The following is an 18102-nucleotide window of genomic DNA, read 5'->3' as shown; positions in this document are numbered from 1 at the left end:
CTTTGGAATATAGTGATTATATTAACGATTAATTAGTTAATAATTTTACTTTAATTTAGTTCCTTATTAAGATTATATTACTGTATGTCCAGATTACCGTGAAGATTCCAATTGATAGCTCCAATGTAATCATTTTCGATCATCAATCGAATCTTTTAATCTTTGCTTTGACGGTTAGGATTTGTTTGAATTTCATAATTAGGCTTGGGTAGGTATGGTCAAAAAGAAATTATCCAAGGCATAAATTAATCATGTGTTAGGATTTGTTTGAATTTCACAATTCGGCTTGGGTAGGTATTGATCAAAAAGAAATTATCCAAGGCATAAATTAATCTTGTGTTTTAATTGGAAGTTTATGAATGGAAAACACTTGTCAATCATAAAAGCGAATACGACGAATATTTTTGGTGATATCAAGACTCCCGGATTACTTTAACTAAAAAATAGATCGTCTCACCAATTTGCAACTTGAAAAGATTAGTGTAGGTTCTTATTCTTGTAATTATGTAATTGTTCCTATCTTATTGCATGTTATCGAGTTTTTTTAAATAAAATTTGCCTTAAAAAATCAGATATTATAAAATCTATCTTTCATTTGATAAACAAAAAATCTGATTTTTAGAGCATTATTATATATATATATATATATATATATATATATATATATATATATATATATATATATATATATATATATATATATATATATAGGATCAAGATCATGAGAGAACCTTTTTGAAATTGAGAACTTTGAGAACCCATTTTTAACCACTAATTTTCCCTTTTTAAAAACTGATGAATTAAAATTAACTTAAGGGCAAAAAGGGAATTTAACATCTACAACATCAGGGAACATCAAAATACAGCAGGGGAATGAATACAATATCAAAGAACGATCTGTGATGTACGTGCTATCAGTAGGCGAAGATTGGGAACGATTGAGAGAAGATCGAACGACCTAGGGTTTGCAGAAAACAATCTTAACATCAAATCGAAGTATCTAGGGTTTGTATTATCTCATTCGCGGTTCAATTCCGATGAGGGAACCTTCAAAACAAATTTGATTTTAGGTGATTTTCGATTATAGATTCGATTATAGCTTTGATATAGATTTCGATTATAGATTTTTATACTATATATATTTTGTTATGATTGTTTAATTTAGTTTTTACATATTAGTTGCTGAATTTAGGAGTTTCTCTGATTGTTTAATTTAGTTTTTATAGATTTTGATAGATTCTTAGGTGCTAGATTTGATTGATTTTAGTTTATATATTTTGATATGTTAACAATTTTGATCGGTTAACTCTAATCGTTTAATTAGGTGCTACATTTGATAGATTTTTAGAAGTTAATAATGGATGCTTCAGTTACCGGATCTACATCTTACTCAATTAAAGAAGTAAACAGCTTTGAACGAGGTAATCGTAATTTTCTGGTTTGCTTCTGTTTAATTTATTTTTTAAGACACACTGTATATGATGTACACATACGTATAATTTTTAAGAATTGGTTAATTCTTTAATATACCATTATTTATTTACATCCATAACAGTTTGTTGTTTTTTCATGTTGCTTTTGTTTGTGAAGAATCTATATTAACGAGTGTGTATGATTTACCGAATGGGGAGAGGTCTTGGATTCCTTTTGTTTCCCCTGAATTCAAACCTTATGTTGGAGCTAAGTTTCGTACACTAGATGAAGTTGTTGTTATGTATGAGGAGTATGCTCAGATGGCTGGGTTCTGCACTCGTTTGGGTACCACTAAGAAGCGTAAAGGCATCATAAAAACTAGATACATCTTGTGCTCAAAAGCTAATAAACCAAAGGATCAAGAGGAGGGCTGCGTTGACATTTCTTCAGCCTCTAGTTCCCGTTGCGTGAACTTCAAAGTAACTGATTGTAAAGCATTGATAAAAGTTAGACTTATAAAAGGCTCCTCGGATTATGAGATATATGGTTTTGAGGAGGTACACAATCATGGACCTCTTTCTTCCCACCATTTGACTAAGAAAAGAAGAAAACTAGAATTTGCAACAAAAGAGTTTATTTCCAGTTGTCGTTTGGTTTGTGTCGGGCCAACCAAAGCGTTCAAGCTTCATGTGGCATTAAAGGGTGGTCATCATAATCTGAAAGGTACACTAACATATTACAATAATTTTGGTAGAGATATATGAGAGGCAATTGCTGATGGAGATGCTCAGATGGTGGTTGATAAATTCAATGAACGTTCCAAAAATGTACACAACTTCACTTTTAAATACCGAGTAGTTGGAACTGAGCTTACGTCTTTGTTTTGGGCTGATAATGTTTCAAAAATCAACTATAAAGCTTTTGGTGATGTTTTGGCTTTTGACGCAACATACCACACCAACATGTAAGATATCTATTTTTGCATTAATGTAATCTAATATTTCTTTTTGTAAATAGTGAAACATTGATTTTATTTATTTATTTTTTTGTGTAGGTATGATATGATTTTCTTCCCATTCACGGGTGTTGATCACCACAAGAAGTGCACAGTTTTTGGTGCTGGCTTGTTGAGTAATGAAACTGTTGAGTCATACACTTGGCTTCTTCAAATGTTTCTCGACACACATGTCAAGCAACCCACTTTTGTTTTAACCGATCAAGACCCTTCAATGAAGCAAGCTGTTCATAGTGTGTTGGACAAATCAATTCATCGATTGTGCATGTGGCATATTATTACGAAACTGCCATTAAAGGTATATTTTCTTTATTTTATGTTATACATATGCGTATAGTGAATAGTATATTCTTTGTGTACTCTTGTGTATAATAAGTTAGCGTTAGGTACTTGTATGTATAATTAGGACTTTTATAAACTTAAAAATTGTTTTTTATATACAGAAAGAATCTCACTTTTGGTACTGTTTTTCAGATCGATGGGAATCTTTTGAACAATTCAAATATTCGCCGATCGATTCACAAGCTTGTTTGGAATGTTTATATTGATCCGGAAACATTTGAGCGTCGATGGAATCGGTTGATGAATGATTATGGGCTGCAAGACCATGAATGGTTATCTGAAATGTATGCCATCCGTGATCAGTGGGTTCCCGGTTACTTTAGAAATGTCCCTACGTGTTGTTTAATGAAGACTACATCCAGATGTGAGAGTTCCAATCATCTCTTTAAAACTAACTCTAGTTCACATTAGTTCAGTTTATGTTGTGTTTTGAGACAACTATGGATGGCCAACAAAACGAGCAAGGCGAACTTCAAGATAAAACAGAAACAACCAGCCCAAAATTCAAAACACCATTTCCGATTGAACGTCATGCTAATGAGGTTTACACCCGAGCTGTTTTTTTTGAAGTCCAGAAGGAGATGTACAAAGCTATGCGCTTGTGTTACATTGTATCTCGAGAGGAATCAAGTAATATACATAGTTATGTCGTTGCTCATCAAAACCACTTGAAACATATTGTGAATGAGTACAAGGTATAAAGTTTTTTAAATAATATACATATATGTATATTTTACATATTAATGCTTACTGTCATGTATTTGCAATTTTTTAGGTTACTCTTGATACATCGGACTTCACTGTGACATGTGAGTGTTTGGGATTCACACGCATTAGGTATCTTGTCGTCATGCGTTTTGCATTTATAGGCACCACGAAGTAGATAAGATTCCTATGAAGTATATTAATAAGCGGTGGCTTAGAGATGCTCTTCCAAGCGGTGTCTATAGTATGGAAAACAGGTAATGTCATATTGGTGTAGTTTCTGTTACATAGTTTCTGTTACATATATGTATAGGCAGGATTAGTTTTTAACTATATATTTTGTTTTTTATTTAATAGGTACAATGCCTATCAAACCCAAAGTTCGATAATTAGACATCGAATTTTTGATAATATTCAGATGTGCACGGATAGGCTGAGATGCAATATTAATAATCTTGAAGAACTTGATCAACAAATTCAAGCAATAAAGGATAAGATTTTTGAGGAATTCCCACTTGAGCCTACACACAACAAAGGTGTTGTAATTGAGGAGTTGCTATCTCATAAAATACCCACAGAAGTTTTAATTAGAGCACCAAAAGGAATTCGGAACAAAGGTTCTCGAAAAAAGAAACGTCCAATTGGCCCGGGTGAAAAGGCTAAGAAAAAGATTAAGAACAAGAAGAGAAAGAAGAGAAAGAAGAGCAGGAGAAAATGTAATTTTTGTAAGAAACTAGTAAGGCTTCATGATAAAAGGAATTGTCCTTTAAAGTTAGGTATTCCGGATGTAGAAACATGGGAAACATCAACTGATGAGGAGACCGATGATGATGAAACATATGATGAAGAAACCGATGATGAAACAAATGACGAAGAATCAAATGAAGATATTTGAAGACTATGTGAGTGACTTTATTTGGACATGATTCTTCTTTCTTATTGAATTGTTTTTTTTAAATAATGTTTTTATATTGATAATCAACTTAGACATTACTATTAATTTTATTTGAATTTGTTATGTTCCACTTAAATAATGTCTGTTTGTGATATAGTTTGTGCCATGGTATGTATATTATACATGTTATACACATGTGTATATTATACAGAATGCATATACACACGCGTATATTTTTTTTGGAAGATTATAAATGTTTATTATATATAGAGTACATATTAAGCATATGCGAGTATACAGATTATACATTTGTGTATAATATAAATATCATACACTCAACTTAGAATCCCGTCGTAAATATTTATTATACAGGTTATACACATGTGTATATTATACAGAATACATATACACACACGTATATTCTTTTTTTGCGGATTATAAATGTGTATTATATATTATACAGATTAAGCATGTGCGTGTATTATACAGATTACATATATGTGTATAGTATAAATATTACACACTCAACTTAGAATCTCTTCATAAAATATTTATTTATACAGGTTATACATATGTGTATATTATACAGGATACATATACACGCGTTTACTCTCTTTTTACAGATTATAAATGTGTATTATATATTAAGCATATGCGTGTACAATACAGATTAAGCATGTGCGTGTATTATACAGATTATACATATGTGTGTAGTATAAATATTACACACTCAACTTAGAATCCCTTCATAAAATATTTATTTATACAGGTTATACATATGTGTATATTATACAGGATACATATACACGCGTTTACTCTTTTTTTACAGATTATAAATGTGTATTATATATTAAGCATATGCATGTACTATACAGATTATACATATGTTTTTAAATATTTTAACTTTACAAAAGATACTACTTGTCATTTGTGATTTAGTTTTACGAACTTACATTGACATATGCTTACTTTAATAAATTATACATGTATGTACATTACGCAACGCTTTTATATTCAAGTCATTTTGTCAATGCAGCCATTGATATCACATCAGTAAAATTGGGAGAAATAAAACAACATTCGGTTCAAACTATTACATCATACACAAACGAAACTAGTAGCATAAATCTAACATTCATAAACTTCATGTAGCACTACAATTCAAACAAAATTTAAAAGAAAATTTAGTTATTCTTTTGTTGACTTGCCAATTCATTTGCTTCCATCAAAATTCTGCCCCGCAGCGTATTCGATTCTGATAACGCTATTGCTGCTGCATACTTCTTCCTAAGAACTGCAATTTTCGCTTTAATCTTTTTTCGATCGATTGACAGCCCGCAATCCCACTTAACATCTGTATTTCCCATCCAAGTCTCCATATGTCTTATTGTAAACACTCAAGAGTCAACAACATTACCAGATGTCGCCCAATCAATATGCAGTCTTCTTGGTACTAACTTTTCAATATCAATCATCCTTGGATGATCAATTTCTTTCAAATAGTCCACAAATATTTCTTTCTGTAAAAAAATAAAAAATGAAATTTAAGAGATGCGTATAATAATATTCCGTACAATATCAATATAGAGATTTTACAATTAATAATTTATATTAAACACATATGTACACACAGTTTTTAATTTACACATTTATAACTGCTAATTTTTGTTATTTTTACATGTACCTAAGACAAGATCCACACATAACTTAACATTAACGTATTATACACATGTACTAAACAGAAATATTACTAAATATACATATGTAATAACACCAACATGTACCATAAACTAGATCTATACATACCTAACACAAACATATTACTCATTATACACATGTTCAAATAGTTTCTTAATCTACATACAAGACACACACATAACCTAACATTAATGTACAATAACTATTATCAAACACAAACGTAGTATACACATATGTACTAAACACTTATACATATATGTAAAACATACTATACACATACATAGAAACAGTTTATAATAGCATCAACAATTTGTTTGTTCAAATAATAATTGTATAACATATAATTATAGCATCAACAATTACATGTAATAACTTTATATAAAACTAAAGCTAATTTAGCATACAATATACATTTACGTATATGCATAACATATCATACACATATGTACAAACAGTTTATAATAGCATCAACAATTATTTGATATTATTAAAAACTGTTTGTACATATACGTATAATATTTTTTTTGTAGATTAAAAACTTACCACTTGTACTGTAACCGACTTTTTATAAAATTCTTCGTGATCATCACATGTACCAACAGTTTCATTGGGATCCATATTATCAATCACATTGATGGCCGGATTTTTGAAGTGGAAGCTCACTAGAAATATTGGCCTTCCTCAAAAACGGGAAAAACGATTAGCTCATAATCTCTTAGGGTCATCTTCTCGTTTTTCTCTTCGAGTAAACGACGTAAGCTTTTTTTAAAATACTCCAACCGACTTTCTTTATCACACAATAAGCCATACAAGGCAGGCTGTGGCTATCATATAGAAAAAACACAAATTATAGACCTTTTAAAATTTTATAATATTAAGCAATTTCTAACTAATCAGAATAAAGAATATATTTTAGAGAGAAATGTTTTTTTTATTTTACTTACAAATAAGCCTATATAGCCGAAGAGTCTATATCGCGAGCTGTTGCTTCGTTTTGCTTCCTCAAAATTTAGGATGGTAGCCCAAGCATCAATAACCTCTGAACCAACTGGTGTGCTAGGCGTTAATTCTGATAAGCTATAATGCATGCATTTAAACCCAAAATTTGTTTCATACGCGGGGATCCTGCATTTTTCAAGCAACACCAACTGATTATACAAATATTTTTAATGCACCAAAACATTTAACATAAACGGTATGTACGCATACAAGTATAAAGATTTTTATACATTTAACATGTGTATAGAGGATAGACTATACATATATGTATACCTTATACATATATCTATAATAAAAACAATCATTATACATATATGTATAATGACATTTTTGTTAATTTATTTTAACACATACTCCATGGTTCTCTTCACTGGCGTTTCTTCTTTCTTCTCTTGTGCTGCCTTTCCTTTTTTTGCTAACAGCCTGCATTTTACGAATAAACATACATTAAGTTATACATATATGTATAACATATTATACATATATGTATAAACAGGTATTTTTTTTTGAAATAAAATACTAATTTAAACATGTGCAAACATACTTTCCATCTTCAACAAGCTGACTCTTGTCTTTGTTTTTTTTTCCAGCTTTCCAGTATGTATTCATAATTTTCATTTTGTTACAAAATGAAATATGTAAACAAATCGTATGTATGGTCACCATATTATGAAGAGAAAACGTTACCCATAATAAACCGCGCCCTCTAATATGTAGTTCCAAACCATCTTCTCTTCTTTTGTAAGGCACTTCATAACATTCACCGCTCTTTCCAGCCATGGAGATTTATCATATTCTGATAACTTTGTCTCCCTTTTTAACCTTTAAAAATTCTCACAAACTTCTTTTTCTATATTTTCATGGGAATCTTGTGAAAGCAGCTTGAAGCTTGGCATGTCATTAGTGAAATCAAGTTGCCTACAATCTCTCACTTCAATTTCATTACTCGCGTTTTGAATAGCATCAGCAACATCTTTTTCATTACTCACGTCTTGGATAGCATCAGCAACTTAAATAGCAACATCTATCCATGTCGGGTCCTGTATTTCATAAAACTTGATGGAATTAGTATGCTCAGCTTCCACGTCCCCCTCTTGATGTACATTATCAGAATCCTCATCTTCTTCCATCAGTACCTCATTCCCCATGTTCCCCTCTCCCCCATATTCATCAAAATTAACACAACACATATAGATCTGTTTATACTTTTCAATTATTGATAACACCTCAATGTTATCAGGAAATTTTCTTTTGAAATTTCTTATTTCCTCCTCGAGCTTTATCTTTTCTTGCAAATTAACTTCACACAACCCTTCCAACTTTGCAACTTGATTCTGTAAACAAAAATGATAACATGTGTTATTAGTAAAAATAATAAAACATTTTTTTTGGAGAACTATGCACTTTTTGTTTAACTCTTTGAACATTACCTCCAAACTTTCGTCGTCAAATTCAACCTCTTCTTCACTTTCAACATCATAATTATATTCATCAACATATAATTCTCTTAAACTTCCTAATCCAAATCCCCCATTCAAACATTCTTTCTTCTCCCTAACTTCTTGTCCGCTTCCTGTCCAATAGACAATTGGTGGCATTGTCCTCTCATTGTCCATACCTTCGCATGTAACCCTATCAAGATATAAAAGATACAAATACAAGTTACTTTACAATACATATACAAATACTTTTAAAAAAGCTAAATACATGTACAAACACATGTATCATTTTTATAAAACCAATACACATATGTATATATAGCTATATCTTACTATACACATATTAAATAGCATATATAAGTTGCAATTAATGAACATTTTTAATCATTATACGCATATGTACACAACGATAAGATGCTATATTAACCACCACAAACTTCATCACTATACACATATGTTAAAACAGTCATATTAATCACTAATCACTATATGTAGTAAACAAACATCAAATACCAAAACAAATTATAATTATACACATATGTACACATCAAATAACTACAATTTTCACAAACTTTATCAATATACACATATGTACAAACAGTCATATTACTCACTATATGTAGTAAACAAACTTTCAATAACCAAATAGTTCATTACTTTTATACATGTGTTGACATGTATACAAACAATTCTAAAACAAGCTTTACACAATTACCACACAATTCAGTACTATATTGAGTTATATTTACGTACCACGAGAAAGGTAAAAGGCCCCACAAAGTATTTTGAATGATCATACAGCTCCCAATTCTTCTTACATGTTTTCAGAACGTCCATTATGTAGTGGCACCAGCCATATTCACCAAAATCTGTATCTTTCTGAACCCAATTCAAACTCTTATTAAGGCATTTTCCGTTTAAAGTAGACTCTATCATAGTAGATATGAAAAGCATCAAAAAATCAACTTTAAACATCATCTCCTCCTCGTACTCGTTCTCTAGAATCTTACTTGCAATTTCACCGGGACTTAACTGACCATCTAGATACCTAGCTTTCCAATGTGAAAGTAATGGCACATTATCAGATTTCTCCACACAAATCCTAATACCTTCAGAAGGTATTCCAAGCAGTTTCTTCAAATCCTCTTTGGTGACTAGTATTCGTTTTTCGTCACTCAAAATTATTGCCATTTCTTCTTGGTTAAAACAGTCAACAACATAATGCCCAATTTTTGCATTAATCTTCTTCACTTTTAGTGTTAACAACTTCCCAAAACCTATCTTTCTCACCATAGTTCTTTGTCTTCGAGTCAACTTTGAACAGTTTCGTATAAGGTATGTGGAGATGTTCTTGCACGGATTCCACACATCTTGTTTTTGTTAACCGGTTTTCCAGCTTTCCCTTTCCCCTTTGCTTGGTTTTCCCCACTTAACCTTGTTTTCTTTTGTTTTCCTACATACAACACACTTCAATTAATTAAAATAAATTCATACAATAAAAACTTCGCATTATAGTGAAGTATATAAGTATATAACTTTACCTTTTTGAGTTTTCTCAGCTACAATCAAATTTTTTTTTTTGATTTGTTGTTTGCTATATCCCTTAATAGCATGTTTTCTTCAAACTCATCATTATCTGCAACGTATACCAACAATATCAAATATAGAGAATTTACTATTAATAACTTATATTGTACACTTATGTACAAAGGGAACTATTACTCCATATATACATACGTACATGACATAGACAATCTACGATTACAAAACAAAACATTGTTGTACACATATAAGCTAAACAGAAATATTACTAAATATACATATATGTAATAACACCAACATGTACCATAAACTAGATCTATACATACCTAACATAAACATATTACTAATTATACTAAAAATGTTATACATATACGTACATATGTATAATATGCTAAATTAGGTTTAATATACTATACGCAAATGTTATACACATAGGTACATGTATATAATATGCTAAATTTGTTTTAATATACATATATGTACAAACAGCTTATAATAGCATCAACAATTGTTTGATATTATTATTATATAAACCATTTGTACATATGTGTATGATCTGTTGATCATATTATAAACTTGCGTTGTACATATGTGTATAACATGTTATACATATACGTACATGTATATAATACGCAAAATTAGATTTAACCATAGATAAATTATATTGATTAAATTAAGCAATACCTTCAACTGTTAAGTTCTTTTTTTCACCTTCCTTGCTCTTTTTCCGAACCGGTTCAACAAAATCATAACAATAACAACAATACAGATTTTACATATAACAATATTATATACAACTAAAGCTAATTTAAATACAATATACATATGCGTATACGTATAACATATCATACACATATGTGCAAACAGTTTATAATAGCATCAACAATTGTTTGATATTATTATAATATAAACCGATTGTACATATGTGTATAATCTGTTGATCATATTATAAACTTGCGTTGTACATGTGTATAACATGTTATACATATACGTACATGTATATAATACGCAAAATTAGATTTAACTATACATAAATTATATAGATTAAATTAAGCAATACCTTCAACAGTTAGATTCTTTTTTCCACTTTCCTTGCTCTTTTTCGGAATAACTTTGGATGTATTTTCTGTTTTCTTTTGAATCGGTTCAACAAAGTCATCGGTCTCTGCATTGCATAACAACAATACATATTTTACATATAACAGTATTATACAACTAAAGCTAATGTAAAATACAATATACATATACGTATACGTATAACATATCATACACATATGTGCAAACAGTTTATAATAGCATCAATAATTGTTTGATATTATTATAATATAAACTGATTGTACACATGTGTATAATCTGTTGATCATATTATAAACTTGCATTATACATATGTGTATAGCATGTTATACATATACGTACATGTATATAATACGCAAAATTAGATTTAACCATAGATAAATTATATAGATTAAATTAAGCATTACCTTCAACAGTTAGATTCTTTTTTCCACTTTCCTTGCTCTTTTTCGGAATAACTTTGGATGTATTTTCTGTTTTCTTTTGAATCGGTTCAACAAAGTCATCGGTCTCTGCATTGCATAACAACAATAACAACAATGCAGATTTTACATATAACAATATTATATACAACTAAAGCTAATTTAAAATATAATATACATATACGTATACATATAACATATCATACACATATGTGCAAACAGTTTATAATAGCATCAACAATTGTTTGATATTATTATAATATAAACCGATTGTACATATGTGTATAATCTGTTGATCATATTATAAACTTGCGTTGTACATATGTGTATAACATGTTATACATATACGTACATGTATATAATACGCAAAATTAGATTTAACCATAGATAAATTATATAGATTAAAACGTAACCTGCTGTCAGTACAAACAAGACCCACACATAACCTAACATTAAAGTATTATACAAATATGTAGAACAAGAACTATTACACCCCCCCCCCCCCCCTACACCAAAAAAATACACATATATATGACATAGACAACTTTACCAAACAAAACATCGTTATACACATATATAAAATTAAGCAATACCTTCAATGTTAATTGGATCATCTTTAGTGTTTGAATATCGACATGCTCTCTTGATTGCTATCCTTTCACTTTTTTTACCTATAAAATTAGATTTTCAAAACTTTAAAGACACATCATAAATATTAACATATAATAACAAAACAAAGCATGATGTTTAAATACTTACGTTTAGCCATTTTGTTTCCCTTAATTGGACCTGAATTAACAAACAAAAACTCATTAGTATTATTATACATATACATATAATATTATTATACACATACGTATAAACATCCATGTATGAGTATAGAATTAAATCATATATGTACATATGCATAACAAAAAGTCATTACTATTATTAACTATATAAAAACATTTATATTATGTATATTAGTATATAAAGTCACATCATATTTTGTTAATTACATATGTGTACAATATTAATGAATAACTATACACTTACGTATATTTCCTATCATGTTATTAACATTCATTTTATTATAATTATTATGCATATATGTATAATTAAGTCACATCATATTTGTACATATGTGTATAATTATCAAACAACTAACTATTATATATATTACATAAGCTTAATTTAGCAATGTATTTTGTCAGATTTGTCACTAGTTTTCAAAATAAACTCACAATGAACAATTCTCAATATCAAAATCAAACAAGTTATATAACAATCAACATAGACACATTAATTTATGAAATGATAAATGAACAATAAAACTAACAAATAATAAATCAATTAAACTAATCAAAACCAATCCAAAACAGTTTCTACAACAAACAACTAATAATAATAATAATAGTAATAATAATAACAATAACAATAATAATCTGTCCAAACTATTATTTAGAGTGTCCACAATCAATCAATCACGTATTAATAATAACAATAAGCGAAGAAACAATACAGATTTGGGGCGATGGAGAGCGGCGGAGAATGATTGGAGCGGCGGAGAGCGGCGGACAACGGCTGGAGCGACGGAGAGCGGCCGTGAGCAGCGGCGGAGAGCGGCCGTGAGCAGCGGTGGAGATCGGCAAAACCCTAGATCGTCGGGATGGATGTAAGAGAAGCGGGATCTGATTTTTGTTGATGATTTTGGGGTTTGTTAGAATATTTGTTTTGATTTTTCAAGTTTCCATAATTACACCTCCAAGTTTTTTATATTTTCAAAAACGCCATTGATTTTTAAAACAGATGTTTTGTTAAATATGTGAACTAAAATGGTTCTTAAAGTTCTCAATTCTTAGAGGGTTCTCTTAGGATCCTCACCATATATATATATATATATATATATATATATATATATAGGGATGGGTTATAATAAAAAGAAATAGTTTTCTAGAAAGAGTAAGAATAAATCTAGGCTTTTAGATATAAGATCTAGTGGTTGAGATTAGTAGTTTTCAAAATAGCAAATAGTTTCCTAGGATCAAGGATTTAGGCTACATAGTATCTTTACTCTAAATTTTATCCCCTTCCTACAAAACTATGTATTTTTATTTTAACCCTTTTCTATATATATATATATATATATATATATATATATATATATATATATATAGTGGAGATTTCAATTAAGAACCCCTTTGAGTTTTAAGAACTCGAAAGAACTTAGTGTAACGATTTTTTTTCGATTTTTTTTATACTTGCGTAATATATGTAAGTTACATACAAGTAAAAAAATTACAGAATTTTTTACGCACCGAGTCGACTTTTTACACATGTGTAACGGACGTAAAAGTTAGTGTAACCAGTTACATATTTATGTTCTCTGCTACTTTGACTTTTTTGCCAGATTTAATCTCAACCACATATTTCAATCCATTTAATTAAATGTGTGGCCTAGAATTGAGTTCTTAAGTTCTTAAAACTCAATATGGTTATCAAAATATTCCTCCCCTATATATATATATATATATATATATATATAACTATATAAATGACAACTTTGATGCTGCAAGGGCCCTTACTGGGTTACTTGGCGGCACCTTAGTGGCCGGCGGAATTTTATTTTGTCCTTTTTTTTCAGTTTCAGTACCGTAACGAACATAACTTAAACTGAATGACAATGTTGTTTTATTCATTTTTTTTAGTTTCGATACCGTAACGAACGTGATAGAAACCAACCGAATTTGCATAAGCTCACTACATCTTGTTTTAGTTTCACTATCGTAACGAACGTAACAAAAACCGACCGAATGCCAAATTTGTTTTTGTTTTAGTTCTAATACGTAACAAACATGAGTGAGACCAACCGAATTTGTATCGACTCGCCATCTCAACGCTTGGGTTTTACCAACGCTCGACTTTTATTGACTGACAAACCTATTGGCCACCTCAATGTTTATAATTTTTTGTTTTAGTTCCAACACATCACGCACGTAACCACAATCGACCAACTTCCCGCTGACTTACCACCTCAACACCCTATGACTGACAATGCTTGGGATTTACCATCGTCCAGGTTTTATCGATTTGCTCCGTCACAACTCACCGAGCGCGTAGTTAAATATAAATCACACATTTATTATGTAAATAAACGGAAAAGGATAATGGTTATATATTTATAGTAACTACTAATTTTTCTCCTCATAATGGTACTACATTTCTCTTAGTAGAACTGTTACAAATTCATATTAATAAGAAAGTCTCTCGTTACTACAAGTCTATAACTTTGTTTAAAAATAATACTTGAAGGATGTGAGAAGTGAAAAATACACATACACTTACGGTTATGCGTAATAAGCAAACGCCCTTTAATATATTAGCCTATGTGTAATAGGCTAACGCCCTTTACAATTTACAAACAATATTCATTCAACCTACATGAATTCTTACAACCCAAATAATCAATATTTTGGAATACAACTAAAACCAACAAAATAACCCAAACAACCTATTCAAACTAAATATTTTTACAACCGCATTATCACCCTCAATTTGAAACTAATCCATACGAATCACCCTATGCATTCCGCAATTGGAACCCAAATGAAACCCAACTGGCACCCGACTTCTTTTACGTATAGGACTTCCTCGGGGTTCATCCTTCACTATATAATTGCGTAATTGTTTATAGAGATAATTTGACTTGATATTCTTAGCGTAAAAGAAAAAAAAAGATTTATGTGCACTTGTAGTTGCAACTTTGTTTAGTAGGTTCATCTCTTGAGACCTATGTATATTTTGTCTTCGTACTTTTGTGAATACGTCATTAGGTTTCTAGAAGTTCAAGTCTTCGTGGCATTCCATTCCCCAATGGATTGTATTTTTGAATTTAAGGTGAAGTCCAGAATCTATATATCTCTAGAGTGTCTTCCCGTGTACGTGCTATTACTTCTGGTTTTGATCTAGAGCTTCTAGAATCTAGCATGTGGTCCAAACCATCTGGTCTTACTTCTGCCTTAACATCACGACGACTTATGTTTTTCTTCAACACTTTAAACATGAAAAAGAGCTCACTACCTCAGCAAGCGAACACCATATTTTTAGTTTCTCCCAAAGGTTTGGTCAACATATTAGTACAATTATCAATGGTGTGAACTTTATTAAGTTCAAACAACTTGTCTTCGATTGCATCTTTAAACCAATGATACCTCACATCAATATGTTTTGTTCTCTTATGAAACATAGTGTTCTTAGCAAGGTAAATAGCACTTAGATTATCACCAATTCGAATCACGTAGCGTTGTTGCATAAAGCCAAACTCTTGCATAAGTCTTTTCAACCACAATAATTCTTTGCATGCTTCTGTTGCTGCCATATATTATGCCTCGGTAATAGATAAAGCAACACACTTTTGCAGTCTTGACTGCCATGACATGCCCCCCCTGCAAATAACATCAAATATCCAGAAGTGGATTTGTCCATATTTCCTGCCATATTAGAATCCGTGTAACCAACAACATTGGCTCCATATTTCCAAATGTTATACCCAATTTGGAAGTACCACGTAGATATCTTAGGATCCACTTAACGGCTTCCCAGTGCTTCTTACCCGGATTTTACAAGAACCGACTAACAACACCTACCGTATGGGCAATATCAGCCTGTGTACATACCATATACATTAAGCTTCCAACTGCTGATGCATATAGAACACCATCTATCTCTTCAATCTCTTTCTTAGGAGTAGGGCAATCATTTTCAGTTAACTTAAAGTTGGGAGTAAGAGGTGTACTAACCACATTAACTTTAGACATCTTGAATCTGCTAAGAACCTTTTCAATGTATTGCTCTTGTGACACGTGCAACTTCTCTGAAGCTCTATCTCTAGTAATCCGAATGCCAATGATATTTTTAGTTGGCCCCAAGTCTTTCATAGAAAACGACTTGCTTAATTCTTTCTTCATCTAAAAAATTCTTTCTGTATTCTTGACAACAATCAACATGTCATCAACATAAAGCAATAATATGATTAAATCATCATCACCAAACCTCTTGAAGAAACATAGTGGCCAGATGCAGCCTTTCGGTAGCCTTGGTTCCCCATAACCTACTCAAATTTCTTGTACCACTGTCTTGATACTTGCTTCAACCCATAAAGACTTTTCTGAAGTTTACAAATATAATCTTCTTTACCTTTAACCTTAAAACCTTCAGATTGCTCCATATAGATTTCTTTATTCCGATCACCATGAAGGAATGTTGTCTTGACATCCATTTTCTCAACCTCAAGGTCAGTACTCTTCCTTTGACTGAACCCCTTGACCACCAATCTTGCCTTGTACCTAAGCCGTGAGGTATGTTCTTTAGTTTTCAATTTGTAGACCCACTTGTTCTTTAAAGCTCGTTTGCCCTTAGGCAACTTCACCAAATCAAAGGTATTGTTCTCATACAAGGAATCCATCTCATCTTGCATGGTTTGAACCCACTCTCTTTTATGCTTATCTTCCATGGCCATTTTGTAAAACTCGGGCTCTCCCCCATCAGTGAGTAAGACATACTCACCAGTCGAATAGCTAGTAGAAGGTTGACGATCTCTGGTAGACCGCCTGAGTGGGACAAATGCATGCATATCTACAGGTAACGTGGGATGAATATCCTCATCCAACTCTACCTGCTCTAGATTATCAACATTATCGGTACCATGTTGTTCATCATTTTGAATATCATCTTCGTGATGTAACTTAGAGTGTTGAGTAGGAATTGGATCTAAATCAATGAGATCATCAGTGTACTGAGGAGGACCTCTTGTTTCTGAATATTTTTCAAACTCTGATATTCCACAAACACAACATCACGACTTGTTACATGCTTCTTTGAAACCTGATCATATAGTCTATATCCAAACTCATCTAGCCCATAACCAAGGAATATACATCGTCTGGACTTCAAATCAACCTTTGATCTTTCATCTTTGGGAATATGCACAAATGCTTTGCATCCTAAGACCCGCAAATAACGATATGTAACATTTTTGCCACTCCAAACCTTATATGGAACATCATTATGCAAAGGAATACAAGGAGTAAGATTAATAACATGTACCGCCGTATTTGAAGTTTCACCGCAAAAAGAATTAGGCAACCCAACATGTGACATTTTTGCATCCAAAGACCCGCAAATAACGATATGTATCATTTTTGCCACTCCAAACCTTATCTGGAACATCATTATGCAAAGGAATACAAGGAGTAAGATCAATAACATGTACCGCCGTATTTAAAGTTTCACCCCAAAAATAATTAGGCAGCCCAACATGTGAGAGCAAACACTTAAACCTTTCAACCAGGGTTCTGTTCATCCGTTCTGCTAAATCGTTCAACTTTAGTGTCTTTGGAGGTGGCTTTTGGTGTCAAATAACTTTCTCTTTACAATAAGCATTAAAAGGACCAACATATTCACCTCCATTGTTTGTTCGAATACACTTGAGCTTCTTCCCAGTTTTTCTCTCAACTAGGGCTTGAAACTGCTTAAACACGTCAAATACTTGATCTTTAGACTTCAAAGTATAAGCCCATA

General features: G+C 31.3%; 3 protein-coding genes across 4 annotated transcripts; 1 reads left to right on the top strand and 2 right to left on the bottom strand.

The window, feature by feature from the left end:
• Nucleotides 1-3210: 3210 nt before the first annotated feature.
• On the top strand, nucleotides 3211-4370 carry LOC143586174 (uncharacterized). The gene is made up of 4 exons (XM_077067776.1): nucleotides 3211-3465; nucleotides 3546-3607; nucleotides 3640-3732; nucleotides 3833-4370. The coding sequence occupies exons 1-4, from the start codon at nucleotides 3211-3213 to the stop codon at nucleotides 4368-4370; spliced, it is 948 nt and encodes a 315-aa protein (XP_076923891.1).
• Nucleotides 4371-6674: 2304 nt separating this feature from the next.
• Nucleotides 6675-7869, bottom strand: LOC143586176 (uncharacterized). 2 transcript variants are annotated; one of them, XR_013144667.1, is made up of 4 exons: nucleotides 7750-7869; nucleotides 7612-7657; nucleotides 7422-7490; nucleotides 6675-7193 (listed from the first exon to the last, which is right to left on the bottom strand). XR_013144667.1 is itself a non-coding variant. In XM_077067778.1 (4 exons), exons 1-4 carry the CDS (start codon nucleotides 7845-7847, stop codon nucleotides 6731-6733), a joined length of 648 nt encoding a protein of 215 aa, XP_076923893.1. In that variant the 5' UTR covers nucleotides 7848-7869; the 3' UTR covers nucleotides 6675-6730. The 2 variants fall into 2 exon arrangements, 1 of the variants encoding a protein (XP_076923893.1); XM_077067778.1 differs by having other exon boundaries at nucleotides 6675-6892; nucleotides 7013-7193; nucleotides 7612-7869.
• Nucleotides 7870-11038: 3169 nt separating this feature from the next.
• Nucleotides 11039-12511, bottom strand: LOC143586175 (uncharacterized). Its single transcript, XM_077067777.1, has 4 exons — nucleotides 12304-12511; nucleotides 12138-12215; nucleotides 11530-11634; nucleotides 11039-11213 (listed from the first exon to the last, which is right to left on the bottom strand). The coding sequence occupies exons 1-4, from the start codon at nucleotides 12377-12379 to the stop codon at nucleotides 11098-11100; spliced, it is 375 nt and encodes a 124-aa protein (XP_076923892.1). The 5' UTR covers nucleotides 12380-12511; the 3' UTR covers nucleotides 11039-11097.
• Between the last annotated feature and the right edge of the window lie 5591 nt (nucleotides 12512-18102).

The sequence above is a fragment of the Bidens hawaiensis genome, unplaced genomic scaffold, assembly GCF_021521415.1.
Source record: "Bidens hawaiensis isolate Kalapana, Puna unplaced genomic scaffold, B.hawaiensis_p1.1 tig00034426_1, whole genome shotgun sequence".
Taxonomy (NCBI): Eukaryota; Viridiplantae; Streptophyta; class Magnoliopsida; order Asterales; family Asteraceae; genus Bidens; species Bidens hawaiensis.
The sequence above is the reverse complement of the archived record's forward strand: the minus strand, read 5'-3'. Positions and strand labels throughout refer to the sequence as shown.

Coding starts and splice junctions, on each gene's coding strand:
- LOC143586174 (XM_077067776.1), top strand. CDS start 3,211: ATGGATGGCCAACAAAACGAGCAAGGCGAACTTCAAGATAAAACAGAA. Junction 3,466..3,545: donor ATATTGTGAATGAGTACAAG/GTATAAAGTTTT, acceptor GCAATTTTTTAG/GTTACTCTTGATACATCGGA. Junction 3,733..3,832: donor GTCTATAGTATGGAAAACAG/GTAATGTCATAT, acceptor TTTATTTAATAG/GTACAATGCCTATCAAACCC.
- LOC143586176 (XM_077067778.1), bottom strand. CDS start 7,847: ATGGCTGGAAAGAGCGGTGAATGTTATGAAGTGCCTTACAAAAGAAGA. Junction 7,491..7,611: donor CAGCTTGTTGAAGATGGAAA/GTATGTTTGCAC, acceptor CGTAAAATGCAG/GCTGTTAGCAAAAAAAGGAA. Junction 7,194..7,421: donor CCAGTGAAGAGAACCATGGA/GTATGTGTTAAA, acceptor TGAAAAATGCAG/GATCCCCGCGTATGAAACAA.
- LOC143586175 (XM_077067777.1), bottom strand. CDS start 12,379: ATGTATATGTATAATAATACTAATGAGTTTTTGTTTGTTAATTCAGGT. Junction 12,216..12,303: donor GGGAAACAAAATGGCTAAAC/GTAAGTATTTAA, acceptor CTAATTTTATAG/GTAAAAAAAGTGAAAGGATA. Junction 11,635..12,137: donor TGATCCAATTAACATTGAAG/GTATTGCTTAAT, acceptor TATGCAATGCAG/AGACCGATGACTTTGTTGAA.